Below are 23481 nucleotides of genomic sequence, written 5' to 3'. Positions count from 1 at the left end.
GTCTAGGATGAGCAGGAAGAAGAGGAGGCCTTCAACCAGAAGCACGCGCTGCAGAAGGCCAAGGAGGTCAGCCCGATGTCTGCGCCCAACATGCCTTCCATCGAGTGAGTCGGCTGTCCCCTCACAGATCCCTGGGCTCCTGTGCTAACTGCATCACTCAGCTCCGAAAAGCCTTACTCTCGGAGGGCGCCCGCTCCAGGAGATGCCCCATGAATACGTCAGTGAGCAAGACAGGGTCTCTTCTTCCACAGCACTCCCATTTCAGTGAGCAAGATGGATGATAAACAGAAATCGTTTTAGGTGGTGATCATCGCTCTCAAATAGATAGGGTAGGAAGGCAGAGGAATGAGAAGAACTGGGTGGAGAACCAGCAGGCGATCTGGGAGGGCTTCTCTGAAGAGGTGATATTTAAGCAGAGACCTAAATGTGCAGAAGACGGACATGTGACATGAAGGCAGAGTGCTCCCCAGCAAGGCACAGTGTGGCGGGTGTGAAGGGAGCAAGGAGGACAAGGAGACAAGGCCAGGGAGCTCCTGAAGGCCCGGCTGAAGGGTTTTAGCTTTTATTCTAATTACAACCATAGGAGGGCCTAGAGGGGAAGGACAGATAGGATATGCTTTACACTTTCAAAAGTTCACTCTGCTCTGTGGAGCATGGATTGTAGGGACCCAGACTGGAGGCAGGGAGACAGAGATTGGCTCTTAGAGTAGGTGAGAGTTGATGGTGGTTTTGACCATGGGGCAGTGGAGGGGGTGAGCAGGCATCCCACTCAGTCTGTATTTTGGAGGGAGAGCCAGTAGGGTGATCTAATGGAATAAATGTGATGGAGACAGATGAGCAAAAGAAGAAACAAATGTTTCTCCTAGGTTTTCAGGTTTGAGGCCTAAGCAACTGGGTAGATGATGGTGAAATGTACTGATAGCCTGGAGACAGGTGGAAATCCAAGTCTCGTTTGGGCCACGTTAAAATTGAGATACATACAAGACATCCAAGTGAAGATGTCGAATGGATCACGTGGGTCTGAAGCTTAGAAGTTAGGGTTAGAAATGAAGACGGGGGAGGGGGGCATATGCACTTGGGTGACCTTTAAGGGATCAGCACAGGGAGCTGACCCAGGGAGAGCTGGGGTGAAGGAGAAAGGGGCTGAGGAAGAGAGGCTGGAAATGCTTCGTGTGGAGGGCGGAGCTCAGGACTGTTGAAAGATCACGTAAGATGAGGCCAGAAAAGGGGCTATTGGGTTTGGCAAAACGAAAGCTGTTGGTGACCTTCCTGAGAGCAGTTTGAGTGGCCCCGTGGGAACACAATCCAGTTGGAGTGGATTAGAGGGAGAGGGAGATTAGAGCAGCGGGTATAGACTCTCTTTAAGGATCCAGCCTGGACCTGTGGTTGCTGGTGGAACTAGCAGCGCTTGGGCTGCTGGTGCTGGAGGGAGGTGGTGGAGGAGAGGCTGGAGGGAGGTGGTGGAGGAGAGGCTGGAGGGAGGTGTCAGAGGAGAGGCTCAGAAGTGACTCCGGAAATTCAGAATTCCTGTTGTTGCTTCTGGGCCTGCGTGAGGACTGTGTGAGGGACCCTGGGGCGCCACTGGGGAAGGTCTGAGATCCCTGGGAACTGGAACCAGACCCTGTCGTGTATTACTTGAAGCTGGCCGGGGGGAGCCCTTCTCTGCCCAGAGCTCGTTAATGCCCTCTGCCTCACCTTGTAGGGACATTCTAGAGCTACATGCGGGGCCTCTCTCCCCGCCTTGGCCATCATCTTGTTCTCACTTTCTACAGCTGATGGCTTGACCCCTGGGCTCATCCTCTGTGAGGGAGAAAAAAACACTCCCCCCAAAATACATTAAAGATTGATAGAAAAAGGCAGAAACACCTCCTTCCTCTCTAGAAGGTTCTCTGGACCTTGAGTAGTTTCTACCCCTTCCCCTGCACTCATGAGTTTGGGCTAAAAATACTTACACACAGGTATCCAAACACGTGGGTGGGCAGGGCTGGCTGTCACTTAGGAGTGGGTGGTTCTATTTACTGAGATGAGGCAGGCAGGAGGAGGAGTGGGTTTGGAGATGTGAGGTGGGAAGGATGCTTGGCCCAGAGTAGAAACTCACTACTTATGGGATGAAAGAATGAATGGAATGCTGGTAGGCACAGGGCCGTGGGGACTGAGTGTGTATCCGGGCACAGAGAGGCGGGAGAGGTGCTGTAAGCACCCAGGATGAGCAGAGACGCAGGCTTTGCTTGCTGTCCCTGTGCTGCAAGGCAGGTGCTGCTGGCAGGATGACGTCAGCGTGTGTGTGGACTGCCTGGGCCTGCAGGCGGGACCCCTGAGTTCCAGGTGACAGTGTAACTAAGTGAGAACACGGTGGCCAGGGAGAAACACGGGAAGAAGTTGTTACAAGCCAAAAGGCCAGAGTGCTAGTCATCGTTCTGACACTCACGTGCTGTGACCTTGGAATGAAAGCCGCTTAGCGTCTCAGAATCCCTGTTTCCCCGTCTTTGAAATGGGAAGAGCACCAACCACCTTTCCTGACCCACAGGGTTCTTGCAGAGTGCGTGTGAGCTCACAGACGCGTGAGTCGGAGAGATGCTTCTCCGTGTGGTTTCAGGAATGAAGATATGGTAATGATTCTGATGGGATGTGAATCTGGATCTTTGTCTGTGTGAGTGGCCAAGTGAAGAGGAGTTTGAAGTGTATATCTGATTTGTGTGGAAATTAGAGGTTGGTTCTCTCTTTCACCTGACCTGTGTGTGTGTGTGTATGCGCGTGTGCACACATGTGAGCAAGTAAGAGAGAGTTCTTCCATGTGCTTACGTTCCTCCACGTGTGCTTCTGGAGGGCTGGTAGTTGGATGTTTGAGAATTTGCAAATTGGCGGTGGGAGGTGCCTTTCCTGGTGGGCGCGCCCGCTGCCCGTCTAGAGCGTGCGCTTCGCTTTCTCTATGCTGCCCTTGCTTCTTGGCACGGCCGCCCCATGCACATTGCGCTGACAATGCAGAGGGCTGCATTCAGTTGGGGAGCTCACGGGCATCTCCACAGTGATGTCTGCATCCCTTCTGTGGGTGCTGGAGTGCTTTGCCCCACTTCCAGATGATTCTGAGTGAGGCTCAGAACAGCAGCCTCTGCTCCCAGAGCCCACAGTGAATCTGGCTTCTCTGTGGATGTGGACGTGGCAGTTGAGCCATGCTCGTTTGCCTGCACGCTGTCCATGCACGGGGTGCTTTTCATCGGGGAAGGAGCAGCAGGTCCGGACAGGGCCCATAGGTCCAGGCTGGGTCCATCAGCCCAGGACCTGGGGCAGGCTCGCTCCATCGGTGTCCCAGACAAGTCATCCAATGCCTGAGCTTTGACCTGAGCTGACAGCTTCATTTTTCCTGTTTGCCTTTGTGGGTGATGCCCCACCCTACCACTCTGACCTTCCATCGGCCTGGCCTGCAAGGACACAGCATGCATGTGTCTGTGGAAGGGACTTTTCCCCGTGCAAGGCTAGGAGGGTTAATACTGTGCTGTGCCCAGCGGAACAGGCGGGACGGTCAAGACCTCAGGCCAGGGCCACCCCATGGCACACATGCAGGGGGCACCGCTCACACACAGAAGTATGTGGATGGCAGCCCGTGAAGTGGTGGCCCTGCCTTTGGTCATGGGTTACTTGGTGGCCTCGATGGCGCGCATGGCAGAGCATTCGTTCACTGCATGCTGGGTGAGATTGGAGTGATGAGCTGGGGATTCACACCTTGTGAATATCGTAAAACCTCTTCATCCAGGTTTACAGGGTTTCCAAGTTAGGTCTCTGATGGACATTTAGGTGAAAGTGTGAGTGCTGGTGGGGCCCAGTGACTGAGCATCTGAAGCTGTTCCCTCTGCAAAACAATAGACCCTTTGCACCCCTGCATGTTTGCTTGAAAACTAGGTTGATGTGTTTGCACACAGCAAGGAACGAAGCTCACTCCCTTGGAGAGCTGAAGGTTGGGCGTCTACAGAGGGCAGCAGGCACGTAGGGGATTCTGTGCCTCTCCCTGGAGGTCGGCTGGTGGCCGTGGGGCTTGCGGGTCCTAGAGGTCGGGGTGAACTGAACCTGTCCGTTTTTCTTCCCCAGAAGAGACAGAAGGAGAAGACACCACATGTCGATGTGGGAGCCACGCAGCAGCCACCTGTATGTGTGTACCGGTTTGCGTGTTTGTGAGTGGTTACGTGTGGGTGCGGGGACACCGTGTCTTCTTTGTCCTTCCCATGGACAGAGTGGTACGGGGCGTGCACTTCCGTGTGTGCCGTGGTGTGTGTGTGTGTGTGCGTTCTGTGCACATGGTTTGTGGATCTGCTCCTCTGCACCATTCGCCATGTGCCTTTCTCGCTGTGCGTCTAAGGTCTGTGCCCCGTGCATAGTTTGCTCTCCTGTGTGACCTGTGAGCGGGCATGTGTCGGCGTGGGTAGTTAGTGCCCGTGGCTGTTGTGGCTGCGTGGGCCTCAGTGAGGACGTGGGTGGGCACATGTGAGTGTCCCCCGCCCGGGCTCTGGGCGTGCGCCCACAGGCACGTGCGAGGGCGGGAGTAGGCGTCTACCCACACTCCCCACTCCTGTGAGCCCGCCCCGTGGGCCCCTCTCCGTGTCACGCTGGTGTGTTCCTGCTGCCCCATGATGCTCATGCAGGCCCCTGAGCTGGGTCCACAGTGGTTTGGAGTCTGAGCCGTTGGTCCCTGGACATAGAGTCCTGTGGTTTTTATTAGTGGCTGTAGAAGAAACCCACTGTGCTCTGATTTCTGGGGGTGATGCTGAGACTTTCTCTAATGTGGGCCCACTCGCCACTGTCACCAGTCACCCTTGGATAGTACCTGACCGTTGCACTTCTCAGCCCTGGCTCTCCCAGGGAAAGAAGAGGGAGAGTGGGAGGGAGAAAGGCCTCTGATCTTGAACTCAGGGCCATTGGTGGGCACAGGGTGGATCTGGATTGATGCCCTGAAAGCAGAGGGGAACAGGGGAGTGGAAACCTGGTAAGCCTGTGTACCATTGCCCTGCAGGTTGTGGGGAGTGGGACTCAGTCCTGGGCTGACCCCACGCCCTCAGCTACCGCAGAGCAGGGATGAGAGTGGAAACCCCATGGGCCGGGGGTCTCCAGTCCAACTTATGCGTGGCCCACCCTGCCCCTCACATCCTTCTGTGCTTCCTGTCTGCAGGTCCCGGGCCCTCCTGTTTTCTCCCCCTACTGTGTGTCCCTCCCCCGCCACATCCCACGGCCCCCGAAGGCTGGCCCAGGCCCCTGGGGCCGCCCTCCCTGGCCCTTGGCTGGCAGCTTGTGACGTGCCCTCGCCCTCTCCCCTTTGGCAGGAGGGAGCGGAGGCGCCGGCACCACATGTCGGTGTGGGAGCAGCGCACCAGCCAGCTGAGGAGGCACATGCAGATGTCCAGCCAGGAGGCCCTCAACAAGGAGGAGGCCCCGCCCATGAACCCCCTCAACCCCCTCAACCCCCTGAGCCCCCTCAACCCACTCAATGCCCATCCCAGCCTGTACCGGAGACCCCGGCCCATCGAGGGCCTGGCCCTGGGCCTGGGCCTGGAGCGGTGTGAGGAAGAGCGCGTCAGCCGTGGGGGGTCCCTCAAGGGGGCCGGGGGGGACCTGTCGAGCGCCCTGGACAGCCAGAGGAGCCCCCTGTCCCTGGGCAAGCGGGAGCCGCCATGGCTGGCCAGGCCCTGTCATGGGAACTGTGACCCCACCCAGCAGGAGGCTGGTGGTGGAGAGACCGTGGTGACCTTTGAGGACCGGGCTAGGCACAGGCAGAGCCAGCGGCGCAGCCGGCACCGCCGTGTCAGGACGGAGGGCAAGGAGCCCTCCTCCGCCTCCCGGAGCAGGTCTGCCAGCCAGGAGCGGAGTCTGGATGAAGACGCGCCTGCTGAGGAGGAGAGGGACTGCGAGCCCAGGGGCGGCCACAGGGGCAAGGAGCCCATGATCCACAAAGAGCGATCCCAGGACCTAAGGAGGTAAATTAGACCCCGGAGCACACTGGAGGCATGCATTGTGGCTGGTGTGAGGGATTCTTCAATATAATTCTTTCTAAGCCTCAGTTTTCCCTTTTGCAAAATGGGCATGATGCTGACGCATCTTTTACAGGGTACATGTAGATGTGATGGCAGTGGGGTCTGTCCCCCTGAAAACCAGGGTCTGTTCTCCCACTGGGAGTGGGTAACGGAAGGATGGATGGGAGTAAGGCAGTGGACACTGCCTGCAGATCTTAGCTCGTCTGCCTGGCTGGGTGGGGCGGGAGGCAGCAGGTGCCAGGTGCCCTCCAGTAGGGCTGCCCTGGCTCCCCTCACCTCTTCCCCTTGCCAGGAGCATCACCCATTTTGGAACAGCTTCTTAAGAGCTGAGTACCAGGTGTCTTCTCCTCTCCCTCTGTAGAACCAACAGTCTGATGGTGTCCAGAGGCTCTGGGCTGGCAGGAGCACTCAATGAGGCAGACACACCCCTCGTCCTGCCCCATCCAGAGCTGGAAGTAGAGAAGGACGCCGCGCTGACGGAGCAGGAGCCAGAGGGCAGCAGTGAGCAAGCCCTGCTGGGGGACGTGCAGCTGGACATGGGCCGGGTCATCAGCCAGAGCGAGCCTGACCTCTCCTGTGTCACAGCCAACACGGACAAGGCTGCCACCGAGAGCACCAGCGTCACCGTCGCCATCCCCGACGTAGACCCCTTGGTGGACTCGACTGTGGTGCACAGTGAGAACACAGCCCTGTCCCCCGTCACCTGCACTGCCCATCATACCCTGGGTTGGGGAACTCATGGCTCTGAAGTTGTCCCCATTAAACTGCGTGGAAAACCCCACCTGTCAAACGAAATCATTCTTCAACATGTAAAAAAATAGCCGCACTTTTATCCTAGCTTGCAAGAAAAATAAGTTAGAATTTTCCTAATCTCAGGTTTTGCCCATAAAGTGTCCTTTGGCCTTTGACCCCAGACCCTGGAGTCTTCAGAGAGATCGCATGTGATTTTATGCCATGTGTATATTCAGCTGTTTGATTTATTGTATGAATATCCGATGGCATTCTCTGCGACCCCCAGGTGCTCTGCCACCTGACAAGTTAGGGGACTGATGCTGGCACAGAAGGTGGCAGGAGGGCTCGGGCCAGCCCAGGCTCTGCTCAGTGTGTGGCCTCCAAAAAGCCCTGTGTCTCTTGAGGCCTCACTTTATCATCTGTAACGTGAGGGCGCTGAACCAGATGAGCTCTGAGATCTTTCCTTGTACTAACATTTTATGAATCTTTCACTCTTACCGACTCTTTTTCTCCCTGGAGCTTCCAGCCACGCTTTCCCTCACAGTCCCCTCAGGCAACGATGTTCTTCTGGGAGACCTTAAAGGGGCACACAGCCAACGGGCACCCAGCCCACATCCATCTCTGCTCGACCCCACTCCTGTCCCTGCGTTCACCCACCGGCCGCCCTGTCGTCACGGACTTGTGACCACAGGATTCCACTCTTGCTTTTCCCCCTTTCTTTTCCCAAATTTTTCTCTTTTCACGGGACAGTCTTCTCTCCCTGTTTTTCTTTCTTCCAGTGCTCTGTCTCCATGTCTTCACCTTTCTCAAAGTGAAGACTGCTTTTCAAAGTATTCTTCAAATTGTGACTGCCACTTTAGAAAGGGAAGCCTCGCTTGTCCGGGCCCCCTGGGGCTGAGTCGGGCGGCCGTGTCTCCAGATACCAGACGTGTGCATCTCCCAATGTCTTGTTTAATTTTATGCTCTAAGAAGTAAGTTTTTGGGCCTCCTTTTACAGGGCACAACTTTAAGGAAGCTTGACCCTCCTCTGTCCCCACTCTGGGGCCAGTCTCTGGCCTTGGGCGTAGGTGAGAGCATGCTGTCCGAGGGCTTGTGGGCACCTTGGATGACTTACCTTTTGGAAGGACCTGGAAAGGGGCAGGACCTCAGAGGTTTGCTGCTTACACAAGGTTCCAGGGCAGAATCAGTCACTGAACTGAGAATGTAGGAGAGGTTGTCCAGATCCCTTGCCCCACTCTGATAGCCTCATCCTCTGTGCTACATAACCCGCACTGGGACTTGCATTTGGAAGAAAAGGGCAGCATCCCAGGAGCCCCACTTGGCCTCTGGTTTCTTCGTCCTCTCAGTCCTGGAATGCAGTCCTGGACCCATAATCGCATGAATATTGCATTCGCATTTCTACATCCATCGTGGAAAAAGCCCAGCCAGAAAGGCTGCCTCAAACAGAGTAATGGCTTCTTAAAATCTTCCACGGCAGTGTGATGTCATTGAAAGGAGATAGGATTTGAATTGGGAGCCCATGCTAACTGTACAACTTTCAGATAGGCCCTTGAATTCCCAGAACTTAAGTTGTCCCATCTGTAGAAGAGGAATGATAACATAAGCCGTTCAGAGTGCACTGATGTGAAGAATTCAGTAAGTGAAAGTATACGAATAATTTGATTTTAGATATGAGTAAACTTTGCACACTTGACAACAGAAGCAACTATTCTGTTTAACCCGAGAAACGTAATTATTATCTATATGGCAAAAAAGGCTCACATGAAATTAGGGTGCAGGTAAGGCTAGGAAGAGAGCTTGGGCTTAACTCGGTGTCATCTAGCAAACACCCCTGAGGCTTGCAGGCACCTGGCCAGGCACATCCCTAGCTGCCTCTGCCGTCTTCTCCATCCCATCCCCAGTGGGAAATGCAGGGCACCATTCTCACATGTTTCTGAAGATGTCCATCTGTTCCTCTTGCAGTTAGCAACAAGACTGATGGAGAAGCCAGTCCGTTGAAGGAAGCAGAGATCAAGGAGGAGGAGGAGGAGGTGGAGAAGCAGCAGCAGAAGAAGGAGAAGCGTGAGACGGGCAAAGCCATGGTGCCCCACAGCTCCATGTTCATCTTCAGCACCACCAACCCGTAAGGCGCCCTCCATCACCACCCGCCTTTGATGCCGAGGTCCACAAGCAGGGTTTGAGTCGGGGCGGGGTGAGGAGGAGGAGGAGGGATGAGGGTCTGGTCTTCCTCCTGACCCTCCCTGGTGGTACATGGCCAGACATCTGAAGCATCCAGGGTACTCGTGAGTTGAGGTGGATCATGGAATTTATTAACAGACTCAGAACTCTGTGCCCAGAGTCTAAAGGGTAATTTAAGGCAGGACAGCAGGAGAAATGTCGTAAGGAAGACCCTTCACCTGCTCTTTGGTCAGTAGGTGCCAGGGGGTGGGAAGGAGAGAAACCTACTTAGAATGTGTCACCCAGTATTCCAGAGGTGGGCGGGGCTGAGCACAGAGCCTGGGGTAACTAGACCAGCCATTGGCTGCCCTCCGTGTGAATTCCGAAGTGGACGTGTTCCTCGGAGCAGAGGCAGGGCCGTGAGATGGGGTCGCATGGAAGAATCAGGGAGGTTAGATTCAGGAAAGATGGAATTTTGAAAGGGAAAATTTGCCTTCTGCCCTGGAAGTGAGCAAGACATCCAGGTGGTCCCGGAAGACGGGAGGGCTTCCAGTGACCGTGTGGGCAGCATTCGGCCAAGGCCCTGGGGGGGAAGGAACGAACCTAACAGGGTACGTCAGGCCAGCTGAGAGTGGGGTGCGGTCTGTAGTGACTTTGATCAGAGTCCCCGAGGCTCACGGAAACCTCTTGCTGCTTTCATCAGGAGTCTTAGAATCCAGGCCTGGTTTTCTGTGTCTTGGTTCTTCTGCTTTCCTTGCTCTGCCCCAGTTTCTGTGCAGCGAGGGGCATAGACCTTGAGACACGGTGGAAGGTACCGTGTGTATAGCCTGGTGCTGCTGCTGCGCCCACAGCTCAGAGGCACTTGCAAGATAATGTATCTTGGCTTGCGTACTGCGGCCTCTAACCAATCTGATTACCTTCCCCAATGGGGCTTTAAATCAAGGGTGGTGCCTCAGAAATTAAATTGCTCTCCCCACGGCTTCCTCCGGCCAGGGCCTGGCTGTCTGGGAGAGGCTGATGTGCTTGGGGGTGGGGAGCGAGGGTGGGGATGGGAGGGAGGGGGCCGGCTCAGCAGGCTCCTCCGCCCCGCCCCCCAGCATCCGCAGGGCCTGCCACTACATCGTGAACCTGCGCTACTTCGAGATGTGCATCCTCCTGGTGATCGCAGCCAGCAGCATCGCCCTGGCGGCCGAGGACCCCGTCCTGACCAACTCGGAGCGCAACAAAGTGGGTACCCAGGGGGCCGTTTGCTAACCTCCTTAGTGCCCTGGTACCTGCTCTGTCCCAGCTCCCTCCCATCCCAGCACTAGAGGGGAACTAAGGAAGGTTCCTGGGGATGAGGAAGGCTTGGGAAATTGCCCATCCCTGTTCCTAAGGGCAAAGTGTGAAGCATTTCAAGACCAGCCCTCACCCCGACCCTAACTCCCCAATATCATTGCTTGCCTTGGTGCGTCAGCAGTGGGCTGTACATCCAGAGCCAGTCAGGGCTTTGGAAGAGGGGGTCTACGGCCATGCCTGGGTTGGAAGCGGGATCCGACATAGGGTGGTGGGTGATGTGAGTGAAGATGGGAAGCTGAGACGTCTCTTGGAGGGCTCCCGGGAGGATGTTGCAAGGTGTGAGAGAGGTGGGGAGGATTTGAACTGACAAAGATTCCAGAAAGGGAGAGATTTGTGGAGCAGTTCAGCCCCAGGACGTGAAGTTCTGACCCCGGGGAGGGAAGGACCAAGTTCTGGCCACCGGGTTGTGCGACCCCCATGGTTTCCATGGCTCCTCTCCTCCCTGCATCCAACTAGCAGTTACAAGCTTCTGTTTGGAGGTAAGAATGCCCATGTCTGTGGAGTGCATGGAGCCCACGGTCACATGTGGTCCTCTTCCTCTTCCCTTTGTGTGTCTTACAGGTGCTGAGGTATTTTGACTATGTTTTCACCGGCGTGTTCACCTTTGAGATGGTTATAAAGGTGAGAGCCTGTAGGGCAAACCTGGGCGCTGGGGGTTTGGATGGGTCACTGGTCACCTTCTCTAGTACAGTGCCCTTGCCCAGGGCTGTCACCTCCAGTGACAGTGGGGCCTCTGCTGACCCCCCCTCTGGCCTCAGATCCGGGTCACGTCTGTCGTGTCATGACATGACTGCATAGATCTGTTTCGAGGAGGGCGTGGCCCGAGAAGGAGGAGCCAGGCCCCGCCTCAGGCAGGCGTCAGGAGTGCTGCAGGGGTGGGGACGGTTCTCACCTCCCTAGCGTGCTTCCTGGTTGGAGCCTGGGTACCTGCCATGGCCCAGGGTGAGGTCGGGCTGAGTCTTCCTCGCCTGCATCTAGTCCCACCTGCACTCACCGCCCTCCACTCTGTCCCCCACTGCCCGAGTACGCCGCACGTCAGTGCTGTTCCCAGTCTCACCCGTCTGGGATTCCTCCCATCTGTGCATACGTGGTGATGGTGGTGCTCGGAACCACTCATGAGAGGAGGGGTGCGGCAGGGTCCTGGGAGCCAAGCTGTCTAATTGAACCCTGGTAACTGTGAGAAAGTCCTCAGCCTCGCAGTTAGGTGGAGGGAGCCCGTGGGATCCGTCTTCCTGCTCTTCAGGGCCCTGGGTGGGGTTGGTTGTAGAGGCAGTGGCGGTGGAGGAGTTGCCACGGGGAGCCCAGAGCTCAGGGCACAAGTTGCCAGCCCTTCCTGGGCTCATCGGGGGCTGTTCTCTCCTCCTGCAGATGATCGACCAGGGCCTGATCCTGCAGGACGGGTCCTACTTCCGGGACCTGTGGAACATCCTGGACTTCGTGGTGGTGGTCGGTGCGTTGGTGGCCTTTGCTTTGGCGTAAGTAACCCCTTTTTCTCACTCAGTTCCCTTCCTTCCCTTCCTCCTGAGACTGGCTGATGAGAGGTCTTCTCCAGGGCCAGTCTGAGAAATAATTCACTCAGTGGTGCCAGCAAATGCTGCCCTGGGGGCTGCTTCCCCATCGCCCTTGGCTCAGCTCCTAAGAGCCGGTAGCTTCAGCTCACTCGCCCTGAGGGGTAGGGCTGGTGAAGGAGGGGCAGGGAGAGTCTGTAGGGAGAAGTCAAAGCCCTGGAGTTCCCTCCTGTGTGATGAGGAAGCCTGCGCAGGCCTCCCCTGTGTGGGCAGTGCCCCCACAGGCTCAGGGAGGGACCCAGGGACAGGTGACAGACCCTTTCCCTGCTTGATTCTGTCAAATGGAGGATCAGCTTGAAAGAAGAATGCAGAGGGTGAGCAGAGCTGAGGATCATAGAATCCCGGGCCTGGGGAGACGCCCTGTGCATGAGCAGGGGTGCCCCAGCGCTGTTCTAGGAACGTAAGAACCGTGGTAATATGTTAGTAAGCTCTGGAAGGGAAGACTTTCCAACCTTCCTTGGTAACACACTTAGCAATATCGTCTTAAACCATTCGGGAGACTAAACCATGTTTATTACATTAGGGTTTTTTGGTTTTTTGTTTTGTTTCTTTGTTTATTTTTCAAACATTGATCCAGGCAAGGGCTCTCTTAGCCCTCTGGGATGTAGGAAGGAAGTAGGCCTGTGGTCAGGGCCTTTTCCCTGAGTTAGTGGTTAGAGGTCCCAGAAGATGAATGACAGCCTTTGGGGTCTGTCTGTACCTTGTTCCGCCATCAGAGCAATATCACCGTCTCCCAGAGAGAGCACAGCAGAATTCCCTCCAGCCTCTCTGAGCATGGAGGGAGCCGTGTCTTCTAGGCAAGGCTGGCTACACCGTGTGATGGGGCAGACGGCAAGTGTTCAGGAGCTGCCATCATCGCTGCAGCTACAAAAGGGAAGGAACCAAACACCACCATAGATTTGACCTTCCCGGATCCAAGTGGTCAAAAAGGGACCATCCATCCCACCTTCTCCCCAGACACTGTCAGCTTCCATCCCTGTCCCTTCTGGTGGAGAAGGAAATGGGGTGAGAGTTAAGGAATGTTCCTCTGTGGCTGGGGGTGGGGAGCCCTCTGTCTGTAAGAGAGATGAGGGGTTCCCTGCTATGCGAAGAGTTTAAGATCTCCCAGAACCTAGAAGTGGACGTGTCCATTGCTGCACTGGCCATGGGGGGCCCCCCAGAGGAGAGCTGGGCTGGCAGTCAGGACAATTCTAGTGTCCTGTTCCTTAGGCCCACCAGTGTATTAACCCATTAGATTCACGTGGAGTCACTGTGCCGCTCACAACAAGGAAGCCTCTTACTGGGCGTGGCTGAGCTGTTTGGGAGGAAATTACACAAAAGTATGGACTTTTTCCCAAGCATCTGGATCCTGTATGGACTGTCATAGCAGGGTAAAAATAAAGGTGATTCTCGCTCTCTGGAGGGGACTCCCCCTCCTCTTCCTCGTCCTTCGTGGAAAGAAGCATCAAAGTTGGCCTTCGTCGGGGAGGGTGCAGCTCAGCGGTACAGCGCATGCTTAGCATGCATGAGGTCCTGGGTTCAATCCCCAGTACCTCTGCTAAAAAAGAAAGAAAGAAATAAACCTAATTACCCCCCCAAATTTAAATAAAATGAAATAAATTTTTTTTTTAAAAAAAAAGAAAATTGGCCTTCGCCCTGAGAAGGTCCACCTTTTTGGTCAGAGAGAAATCTTACCCCGAGCTTTTAAAGTCAGGGTCCCTTCTCGTTTTACCAACTCATTTGCATACACTGTTCACCGTACTTTTCTTCTCTGTTATTTTTGATCTCAGTAAAATAAGTTGTCTCTCTTTGAAGAAATAAAGGACAAGGGGAGAGAAGCATGTAGGAAAGAAGCCGCTCCCTCTGGAGGAAGAACAGGGCTCGCTGGGCTGGAAGGAGGGGCCTGGGCTGTGGAGTCAGGAAGGCACTGGCTGGAATCCCAGCTCCTCTACTTCCCAGTTTCATGGCCTCGAGCAACATCGCAGGATACTAACCCTCTTAACCTCAGTGTCTCATCTCGGCCGTAGAAACAAAATACCGTGTGTCGAGTGCTTAGTCCAGGGCCTGACACAGTGTGAGTGATGCAGGAATGTGAACTCCCCCTCTTCCACTCCCATTCTCCATCACGTGGTGAAGTCTGACTAGGGAGCAGAAGGTGTGTGGAGGCATCAGTGGAAGATGAGCACAGGCTGGTTTCCACGCCATGGCGGTTGTGTGTCCAGCACACACCTGGCCTGGGTCGGTGCCGGTGGGGAGGAGGTGTGTGTGAGAGGAAGCCTCTGCGGGCCTCCCCAGGTCTGCAGTCCAGCCCTCTCTCCTCAGATCCGGGGCAGCGACGCTGGGCTGGAGGGCCGTCACCTGTCTTGTTCTTTCTTTGTGCCTTTTGAAACTTGGCGGTGGTAGTTTTGGTGCTGGCGGCAGGGGGAGCCTTAACCGCCCGGAGCCGAAGCCTCTCTGTTGGTGCTCAGACCAGGTACAGTGCAGGGAACCCCAGGAACCCCCTGGTCCTGGGGTCCACGCGTATGTGATGGATTGAGAGGTACGATCCATCACTTGCTTTTAGTCACTTGACTGTTCTTATTCATTTCCCTCTGAGGTGTAGATGGCATTTGCTCATCCTTCTCCATCCACACTCTCTTTTGTTAGCACCCTTCTCAGCTTGCCATGCGCATTTCCTCTCCCCTTTCTCCTGCTCCTGGAGTGGGCTCCCCTCCCCCTCCCCACCCCACTCCTCTGGCCATCCCCACGTTTGCTGAGGTCCAGGAAGCGCTTTCTCTTGCTCATGTGCTCGTGCTTCCTAACTCTGTTCTCTCCCTCTCCTTATTAAGGGCACAGAGAATTCAGCTTTCCCATGACTTTGGTAGGGTTAGCCAGGGTCTCCGCTGCCAGCAGAGCGAAGGCCTAGCCTGGGGCAGGTTGACTTCGGAATAAGGCCCACGTCCCACTGTGGGGCACTGCTCCGGGGCTCAGACCAACAGGAAGCCACATGTGAGTTTTCCTGTAGGCTTGTCAAGGACCTCCCTCCCTGTGGACACAACTTGCATTGCCATATCCCATATTTCTGCCCCTAGGAATATCCACCATTCGGATAAGCTTAACCCCTGTCTGTCTCTCTCGCGGAAATTGAACCTCACCCTGCTGAGGCTTCTGCAAAGGCTGTTGTCCAGTGTGAGCAGAACTGATGGTAATTGCCATGGTAACCCCTTTACGTGGCTCCTCAGGAATCAGAAGTGTCAGCCAGAGCCTTCTCAGAACCCAGCCCGTGTCCTGAGAGCAGCACCCCTAACCAAGGGGAGAAAACGGCCTCTAGCTGAATTCTCAGGGAAAGCTGAGCCCTCCTCCTGCGGAGGTCTGCACCTGCCGTCATGTATGTCTTCTAGAAGCATATATGTTGATTGTGTAGTGGCTGAAGAGAAAGCTCTCTTCTCTGTAGCTGCATACAGCAAGTGAAGGGATTCTTTATAATGTAAACCCGACAAACCCCACGTGGGGACTTTACTGACTGTTGAGGAGGAGGGGAAGGGGGTTTATTTTCTGTGTGGGCACACCAGGGGGCAAGAAAATAAATGGAAAAATACCCATATTGCACCTTTCCTGTTCACGCCAGCCCACTTTTACATTATAAAGCATTTATAAGAACACTCAGGTCTCCCTCTGTAAGCCCAGTACCTGGATAGAGGGCGAGAGTTTGGGCAGAGGTTGGCTACGACTCTCCCGCACCCCACTGCCCTCCCGGCACCCCCCTTTCTGGGCCATATGGAGACACGGAGTGTTTGCCAACTATAAATATCCTGACTGTGCTTTTTCCTCTCTGAGGTTTCAAGAAAAGTCTGGTGAGTGACTGGATCTATGAAACCTTTCTCTTTTATCATTTTCTATCTGAAAAAGAGGAATTCTTCTGTTTGATAATTATTTTCCACTGAAAGAGCAGAACCTGCTTTTCCTGGTTTCCTCACACCCCGTTGCCATCACTCCTGCTTCCCGGCCTGCTGAGTGGGAAAGCAGAGATGGGCCAGCCTTGGCATTTCTGGGTATGTGCACATCGGGCACATCCCCCCACTTTGGGTCACCCCCAGAGTCAGCTTCCTTGTGGGGGGGTCATGTGGCCATGCTGCAGGTTGAGTTCATGAGCCTTACGGGAGCCTGCAGTGACGGCGATGCCGTCTGGCCCTCAGGTTTCCTGTCTTCAGTGCTAAGTGAAGGCTTCCAACTTTGGGGAGGTGGGTGGGCAGGGACAGGAGGGACCCCAGGGGAGGACAGGAACGTGTGTGGTTCTGACTCCAGCTCAGCACCCCCCCCTTCCCATTGCTCTACAGCATGTTGTTGGATTAGCTCAAGTCAGGTCGCCAGGTGAGCTGTCCCGGGTTGGATTCTAAGTGGTAAACTGACAGCCTACGATGTTTCTCAACACCAAACAGTTTAAAAGAAAAATACCTAGTAATTCTGCTCCCACCTCCTCCCCAACGTGGGTCTGTGCCTCAGTCAGAATCACCCAGGCTCTGGGCCACCTGATGCCACAGCTTCCCAGGGCCACTTCCCATCGTAGCAGGGCCTTAGGGAAGTTCAGGACTCCCTGGCCCGCGGGGCATCTGGGTCACAGCCGCACTTGGCCATTCATTGTTCAGTCCTTAGCCAGAGAAGGAAAACATGAGGCAATCTGCCTCTTGATGCCAGAAGGAACCAGAGTTCCCACATTAGCCTTTATTACATTCTTTTCATTGAAGTATGTCACTTTCCTGACACTTGACACTCTGCCCTCGACTCTAAGATGGGTCAGGTCTTCTGAATGCATTCAGAACCAGCCACACTGGCAGAGCTGGTTCTGAATTCATTCAGTGAAATACACAAACACAGACAATTTTAGATTTGGAAGGTCCCTAAGGAGCCCCAGAATATGGTACTCTGGTTCTGGTTTTGCATTTGAGCTTTGTGTTTGCGAAGGTGGGAACGTGCCCACGAGAAGGGAGTGACTGTTTAGAACTGAAGTGCCGGTGTGTGCTCACACACGGCAGAGCGCGGTAACAGTAGAACCCACATCTCACCTGACCCCTGCCTGACCCTTCCTCCTGTTCTTCGCTGCCTGCCTGTGTCTAAGGCAGGGCCCGCAAGCCTCAGGCTTTGCCTTTGGGGCTCCTTTCTTGACAGCCCCCGTTCTTTTAAAACTGAAGGGGGTGTCTCCCACAGGGAGCTATGACTACACATTAATCTTATGGGGGAAAACAGTGGACGAAGTCCTGCTTCATGCAAAGAAGACCCATTTAGCACCGCGCCAGACAGGTCATCCAGTTCCACTGCTCTGTGGAAGAGAATGAAAGATGAAAATTAAATTTAGCCGTCAGGTAGCCCATTAACTGTGGATTTAGGATGCTGGCTGGGCTGGAATTGGAAATTTCCAGCAGCGAGCACACAGAAGGATGTCATTGCTTGAGACTTCAGCCTTAGGGGTCACCTCGCTGGTGAGGATGACTTTATCTGACTTTGTGCCCAGGGAGGGACCCCTGGGGTTCCCACTGCTGTATTTTATACCCTAGCTGCCTTGCAGATGGGGTTTGGGAGGGAATAAGAAGGGTCAGAGTGGGAGCTGCATGGAGAGAGTGTCTGAAAGGAAGGGGTAAGTTCCCAGTCTTCCTGCCCCAGCGTGCATGTTTTTTGATGGACACTGGAAAAAGCATTGTTTGTTACACGTGCCATTGGTTCTGCTGGGGAACCCCGTGGAAAATGTGCACTCAGAGACCTTTATCTCATGGAGGTAACGAGTGTGAATGCCCAGGGATTGGCCTTCTTTTAACAAGCACAAATTTGGGAGATGGTTGGTTGTAAATAGGATTTCAGCCCGTGGCCATAGAACCAAACAAAATGAAAGGGTCCAATCGGAGAACATGGCCCCATCCACATGATAACCAACAATTTGGCTAATCAGATTCAGATGCAAAAAGCACCCTGCACAGAAGGCGAGGCTTTGCCACCGTGGGAAGAGCCCGGTCCTGCAGGATTAGCAGAAACCCGTCACTGTGCCCTCCAGATTTAAAAGAAGGTTTTAGAGTAATTTGGGTCAGAAGATTTCATGATGGGACTTGGGAAGTATCAGCTCAGACCATGTGGACTGTCAGCCATCTGCTTAATCCACACTCGCAGAGGCACAGCGTAGCATTATGAATTAGTCTCCAGCTGGGGGAGTGTATTGGCTGGACTGCAGCCGGCACCATGGCCTTCTTAGAAAGATCAGCAGCTGAGGGGGTCTTTGGGTATATTTAGAATATGAAGACTAAGAAGCAAGACGAATCAGGTGACTGTTCACCAGAATGAATAACAGTACTGCTAGGAGACAGGTGCTTTGCTGTCTCTTGCTGTTTCTTAGTGCTTGGACAAAAATACCTTCCAGTAAAAGTATAGCGCTGTGTTTTGCAAAGGAGAAAGTTTGCAAAGGCAGTGATGAGTGTGTACCAGGAGCTCGCTGAGGTCCATATGTAATAAGCAGAGGACTGTACACTAACCACTTAGAATAGAGCGAGTGCTCCGGTCCCAGAACAGGGAAAGATGGCAGAGTTCTAAAGGATTTAGGGCTCATGGGTGGCCCCAAGAGATGCTGGGGGTATGGGTCAGGAAGAAGAATCATCCCCACAGCAGCAGCCAGCAGTGACAAGTTCAAAGTGCCGGATTTAGATTCTTCACACAGATGAACTAGCCTTGCCAGCGGGTCCTGAAGAGTTCTGTTTCCAGAGACGAGCACTGCCGGTGCAAAGGGGAAAACTGCCTCCTCACCTCCATGGGTCTTTAGAACTTTGAAAGTGCTTTCACGTTCTGTATTCCACTTGGCACTCAGCAGTCCTGCTTTGCAGGAGAGAAATGGATTGCCTGAGGTTTGACTAGTTTGGCTCATTTGACTAGTTCTGTAGAAGAGCCAGTTCTTAGACCACTGGTAAGTTTGATTTCAAGTTCCAGGCTTTCTCCATTACATTAAGCTCCCTTCTGCCCCTGACGTTCTGCTTAGTTCTAAGTGGCTCACCTCTGTAAACTCAGCGTAGTGGCTTGGTACGGACCTATCCTCATCCTGCAGTTCCTCTGTCTCCACCTGGAGACAGACAAGTCCTAGGGGCCAGAAGGAGAAGGCGTCCTTGACCTTGTTCGTCTTGTTGCATCTGTATCTTTTTCTTCCCATGAGCCCTCACAGACCCTAGACTGATAGAGGATACTGATAGATGGGCAGTTGAGTATCTGCGCTCGGGAGCTGCTGGTTTCTTTTGCTGTTTCCGTCTTTGTTTAAAACCCTCCAGTGGTAGGGAGGAGGGTACAGCTCAGTGGTAGAGCACATGCTTAGCATGCACAAGGTCCTGGGTTCAATCCCCAGTACCTCCACTAAAAACAAACAAACAAATAAATAAACCTAATTATCTCCCCCCCCCCCAAAAATAAATAAAAACCCTCCAGCGGTGCCCATGTGAAAAGGCTTTGTAACGTTCTAAATAAGAGCATAGGTTTCAGAGTAAAGTAAACTCAGCACTGTTAACTATTAGCTGTCTTATCTCTCTGAACCTATACTTGCTCATCTGTAAGTAGAAATTAAACATAGCTATATTTTGGTCTTGTAAGAATTAAATAAGCTAAAACATACTCAGTGTCCAATATAGGCCCAAACACTTAGTAAGTGCATAAGGAATGGGAGTTCTTCTTGACTACCAAGTCATGGTCCAGACACTCAGCGATGCTCAGGGCTCCTCACATCATAAGCCCTCCACCCCCCTTTACAGTCCAGCAAGCCTGTCCTTTTCCCTAATGCAAGAGATTCCTTCCCAGCCCTGTGCCGTTCCCTCCCACCCTGGGGGGGGGGGGCAGTGGGGGGAGGGCAGAAGGTCATTCCACTTACAAGGAAGAAGGACTCTTCACAACCCAGTGTTCTGGCTCTGGCCCCCATGGAAAGAGAATCAGTTCCCAGCAGAAATCAATTTGAGAGCATGTCCTTTGAGAAAGGGGGGCCTAGAAGCTGAAAAGAAAGATTACAGTGAATGCTGAGTGATTACACATGAAAGATCTGGAGGGCAACTCGACAATTGAGCTGGAAAATTCTCATTTTTTAGCTGATGAGGCATAAGAGGAACGTGGCATTTTTCTTCCTGGAGAGCAGCCAAGAACTTAACAAATAAGTAGGAAATAAATGGGGAAAGGGTGAGCCCAGTGGAGCCCCCATTAAAGTGGGGCAGTACAGCTGCGCCTGTGAAATTATTATCCTCAGATTTTAACCTTAGAGTCAATTTGTAAACCTGATAAAATTTCGCTAATTAGCTAGGGAGTGTAAAAAACAAAATCTGGTTATATGTTTAGTAGCAAAGACTAGCAAAGTGTTATCAAATGATTATATTTAAATGATTTGTAAAAAGCTCCTGAATTTTTTCTAAATCAGTGTGCCTCAGTTGAAGTCCTTGAAGAGTTTGTCCTCTTAGTTGGAAAAAACGTCTCCCTTGCAATCTTGTTGACTTGGATAGTGGCTTAATGACTCTTGCATGCGGGGGTTTGGGAGAGGTCGTCCAACCTAGCCCGTGTGAACACTTAGGATATATTTTAATTAATGGGGTCCAAAGTGTTGCAGCTTTTCCTGACTCTGTGGCTTGGTTATCCAGTATTCCTTTCATTTTTAATGGCAGTTTTCAAATCTGGACCGAACATATGTTGGAGAAAATTGAGAGCGTAAGCATGTTCTTTTGTAACCACTCAAAATCATGGCTTTTCAGTGGCCCCTCTGCAGTAAGAGAACTGTTTGAAAGATATGCAGAGCAGTGACTAATTTTAATTTTACTTTTGGCCTGTGTCTGATTACTATCCTGGGCTCAAATCTGTGGGGGTCTGAATGGGACAAATAGCCCCGTACCCCATACGTTGGCAGCCACAGTCAGCTGTTAAGATCAGAGTGTACCATCAAAGAACTCCACTTTCCAAAACAAGGGACACACACACACACACACACAATGGTCAGAGATCCCCTTTGTTCCATAGCATTATATTTTATGAGGCTCCCAGGGCAAAATTAATTGTAGAGAGCAAATTCTGGCCTTTAACCAGGTGTGTCCTTCCTTCCTACGGTGGGCATCTGTGAATGTGAACCTCTGAGAACCCACTGATGCTACTGGATGTCAGAGTTTTGGGGTTAAGGACCCAGGCTCAGCAGAAGCTGGACGCCTGGTATGTGTGACCCCGGATCACCTGCCCATCCATTGATTCCATTTCAGGGATATGGAAAGGTCTCCCTTAGCCTTTCCTTGAGATGAATGTAGCCTGGGGAAAAGAAGGTGACCTGTGTAGTTGTTTTGGTAAAATTTTTCAATCAGATAATTCCGTTTTTTTTCCCATGGCATTTAGCTTGCAATTATACTTTAATTTGTTTGCTTGTTTACTTGAGGCCTGTCTTCCCTACTAGATTAGGTCAGGTCCAAGAAAGTAGGGACCTCATTTGTTGTATTCACAGCAGTGTATCCAGCACCTAGAACAGCACCAGAGACATACCAAGACTCCGGCAATGCTGTTGCATGGAAGGGCGAAGCTGAACTGGGCTGGCCGACCGCGTGCTCAGTCTCATGCGTAAGAGGCCCCTGTTGTGACTCGGGGGAAGATAGGCCCTCTGCCTTCTGCATATTTGGAGATTCTCATGTGAGGGACTTAAGGTTTATAAAGCCTTGGGTTTAATTCTCAAACCGTCATTCATTTGGTATTTACAGTGAAAGTCAATATGATTTTGAATGTCGGATCATTCGCTGAATAAAATGGTCATTAGAAAGGAGTCTTTGCTGTGGCATATGTTGGTGTAACATAGGTTTGTGGTATATTAAACCGTGTAAGGAAAGGAAGGGAGGAAAAAAATACCCTTTTTAGCTACAACCAACAGCTAAGAAGTGAAGCCTGAATTCTAGATACTTCAGAGCAGCAGGCCCGTTCACCCGTGGCCCTGCAGCTTGCTCACCGTGTGATGCACGGCACATCTTCCTGGGGCCGCAGTTTCCTTTGCACTTAAGTGGATGTTGGGGATCCCTTCCACCTCTGGAATTTGGTGACGTGTTTGGCAGAGCTTAGAACCAAAACCTGCTAGTGCGAAAGCTTAGTGGTGTGGAGCAAGAGCTCTGAGCAGCCTACAGACCTGAGTTCAAGTCCCAGCTCGCCCTGCCTCTCAGAATCTCATCTGTGAGCTCGAGACACTGGCACCTTGGCCCTAAAGTTATCAGGAGGGCCACATAAAGAGTTGCACTAAAAGCGCTTAACACAGAATACATATTTTAAAAGTTAGTTCTCATGCTTTCTATCTCAGTTGTTTTCTATTTTTGCTCTCACCTTTGTTTTTGTCCTGGGTAAGCCTCACCAGTAGAGCTGAGATGGTATTTCTTCAAGCTGCATGAAGGACAGATGGTCATATAATTTATCAAAGGGCATCCCTTTGGGTGACATCAAGACCTTGACAAACAGCGCCTCCCCATATGTCAAGGTGGTTTTACGCCGTGGCCTGTCCACGCTTTTGAGAGACGTCAGAGTAGCCCTCTCACGGTGGTTGCGTGTCCCCCCTTCAAATGAAGTCCTTCCTACACGTAGATACTCCGCTAGGACTGGAGACGCCTTGCCCAAGAGGTGGTTTCTGGCCCAGAGCAGGCCTAATTCCTCTTGCCTGGTTCCGTATAAATTCACTGCAAACAAAGAGTTCCTCTGAAGACTACCAAGGAACTGGAAATGAAAGCCTACATTTAGAAAACGTCCATTACACCAGGCTCCGTGGAATAAATGGGGAAATGCCATCTAGTTAGAGGCAGGGTTCCCATGCTTGACTAGGGGCTTTGCAGGTTGGAGGGGTGGGTGTGGAGCAGAGGGCGCGGGCCCTTCCCCTCCCCTGGCGTGTGGACTGTAAGTGCCAAGGCTGTAAGCGGGGTTTCTCAGGCACCTGGGCTTCTCCGGTTTCCCGTCGTCCTTGTCGAGTTCTCATCTCTCCCTGAAGTTTACTGACTATCTCCTTTCTCTCCACTCCTTTTTTTTTCCTAACCTGCTTTCTGCTTGGATCCTCCATAGGAATGCTTTGGGGTAAATATTTTTTCCTTCAATTTTCTTTGAAGTAAAAAAATATATATATAGGGATGGGTGGAGGATGGAGAAAGTAAGATTGGGAGGGAAGGAGCCGGCTCGTCGAGAAGGGAGGGGTGAGTTTCTATGAGTGGTGTGTTTCCATGGCTGTCCAAGAAGAGAAAAATCAGGGGTCACCAAGCCTTCTTGGGAAGCTGATGACTCTTTCTGGTTTGGAGATGTATTTGGCTTGGCTGATGCCTTTTTAGACAGGTAGATAGATGAACTTAATAGAGTAAAAGAGTTCTTTAAATATACAAAGCCCATGGATGCAAACAGCCACTGTTATCAACGTGGTACTTTGGATTACCTACATGCAGATCTAGGGCTGAGTAAAAGTGACTTGTCGGCCATGGCCTGTAACCATTTAAGAGGGTCTTAAAATTCACGTTCTGGGGAAAGTCAGCATTCTTTGGTTACATTCAGTGTCTTCCTACCTTGCTTTGTATGAAAGAGAAGAGGGCCCCTGAACTCCCGTCGCGGGGGTAGGGATGGCAAGAAGGACAGGGTCAAAAACAGGCCGAAGCCTTGCAGCTTCCATCTGATGTCCTGGACGGCTCGCGTTTCCTGGGAGAGCTGGTGTTATGGTAATCGGGGCCACC

At 52.7% G+C, this 23481-nt stretch overlaps 1 protein-coding gene across 2 annotated transcripts in view; it reads left to right on the top strand.

Annotated features, from left to right (window-relative positions):
* The window catches only part of CACNA1E (calcium voltage-gated channel subunit alpha1 E), a 345168-nt gene that overhangs the window by 273379 nt on the left and 48308 nt on the right, over nucleotides 1-23481 (top strand). For both annotated transcript variants that reach the window (XM_072945997.1, XM_072945998.1), the window contains 8 exons: nucleotides 7-104; nucleotides 4084-4140; nucleotides 5310-5960; nucleotides 6379-6692; nucleotides 8712-8871; nucleotides 10004-10133; nucleotides 10806-10865; nucleotides 11613-11719. In XM_072945997.1, the coding sequence (XP_072802098.1) occupies nucleotides 7-104; nucleotides 4084-4140; nucleotides 5310-5960; nucleotides 6379-6692; nucleotides 8712-8871; nucleotides 10004-10133; nucleotides 10806-10865; nucleotides 11613-11719 (1577 nt within the window). The remainder of the gene's footprint in view (nucleotides 1-6; nucleotides 105-4083; nucleotides 4141-5309; nucleotides 5961-6378; nucleotides 6693-8711; nucleotides 8872-10003; nucleotides 10134-10805; nucleotides 10866-11612; nucleotides 11720-23481) is intronic.

The sequence above is a fragment of the Vicugna pacos genome, chromosome 21 (assembly GCF_048564905.1).
Source record: "Vicugna pacos chromosome 21, VicPac4, whole genome shotgun sequence".
Taxonomy (NCBI): domain Eukaryota; kingdom Metazoa; phylum Chordata; class Mammalia; order Artiodactyla; family Camelidae; genus Vicugna; species Vicugna pacos.
This window is presented reverse-complemented; position numbering and strand designations above follow the sequence as displayed.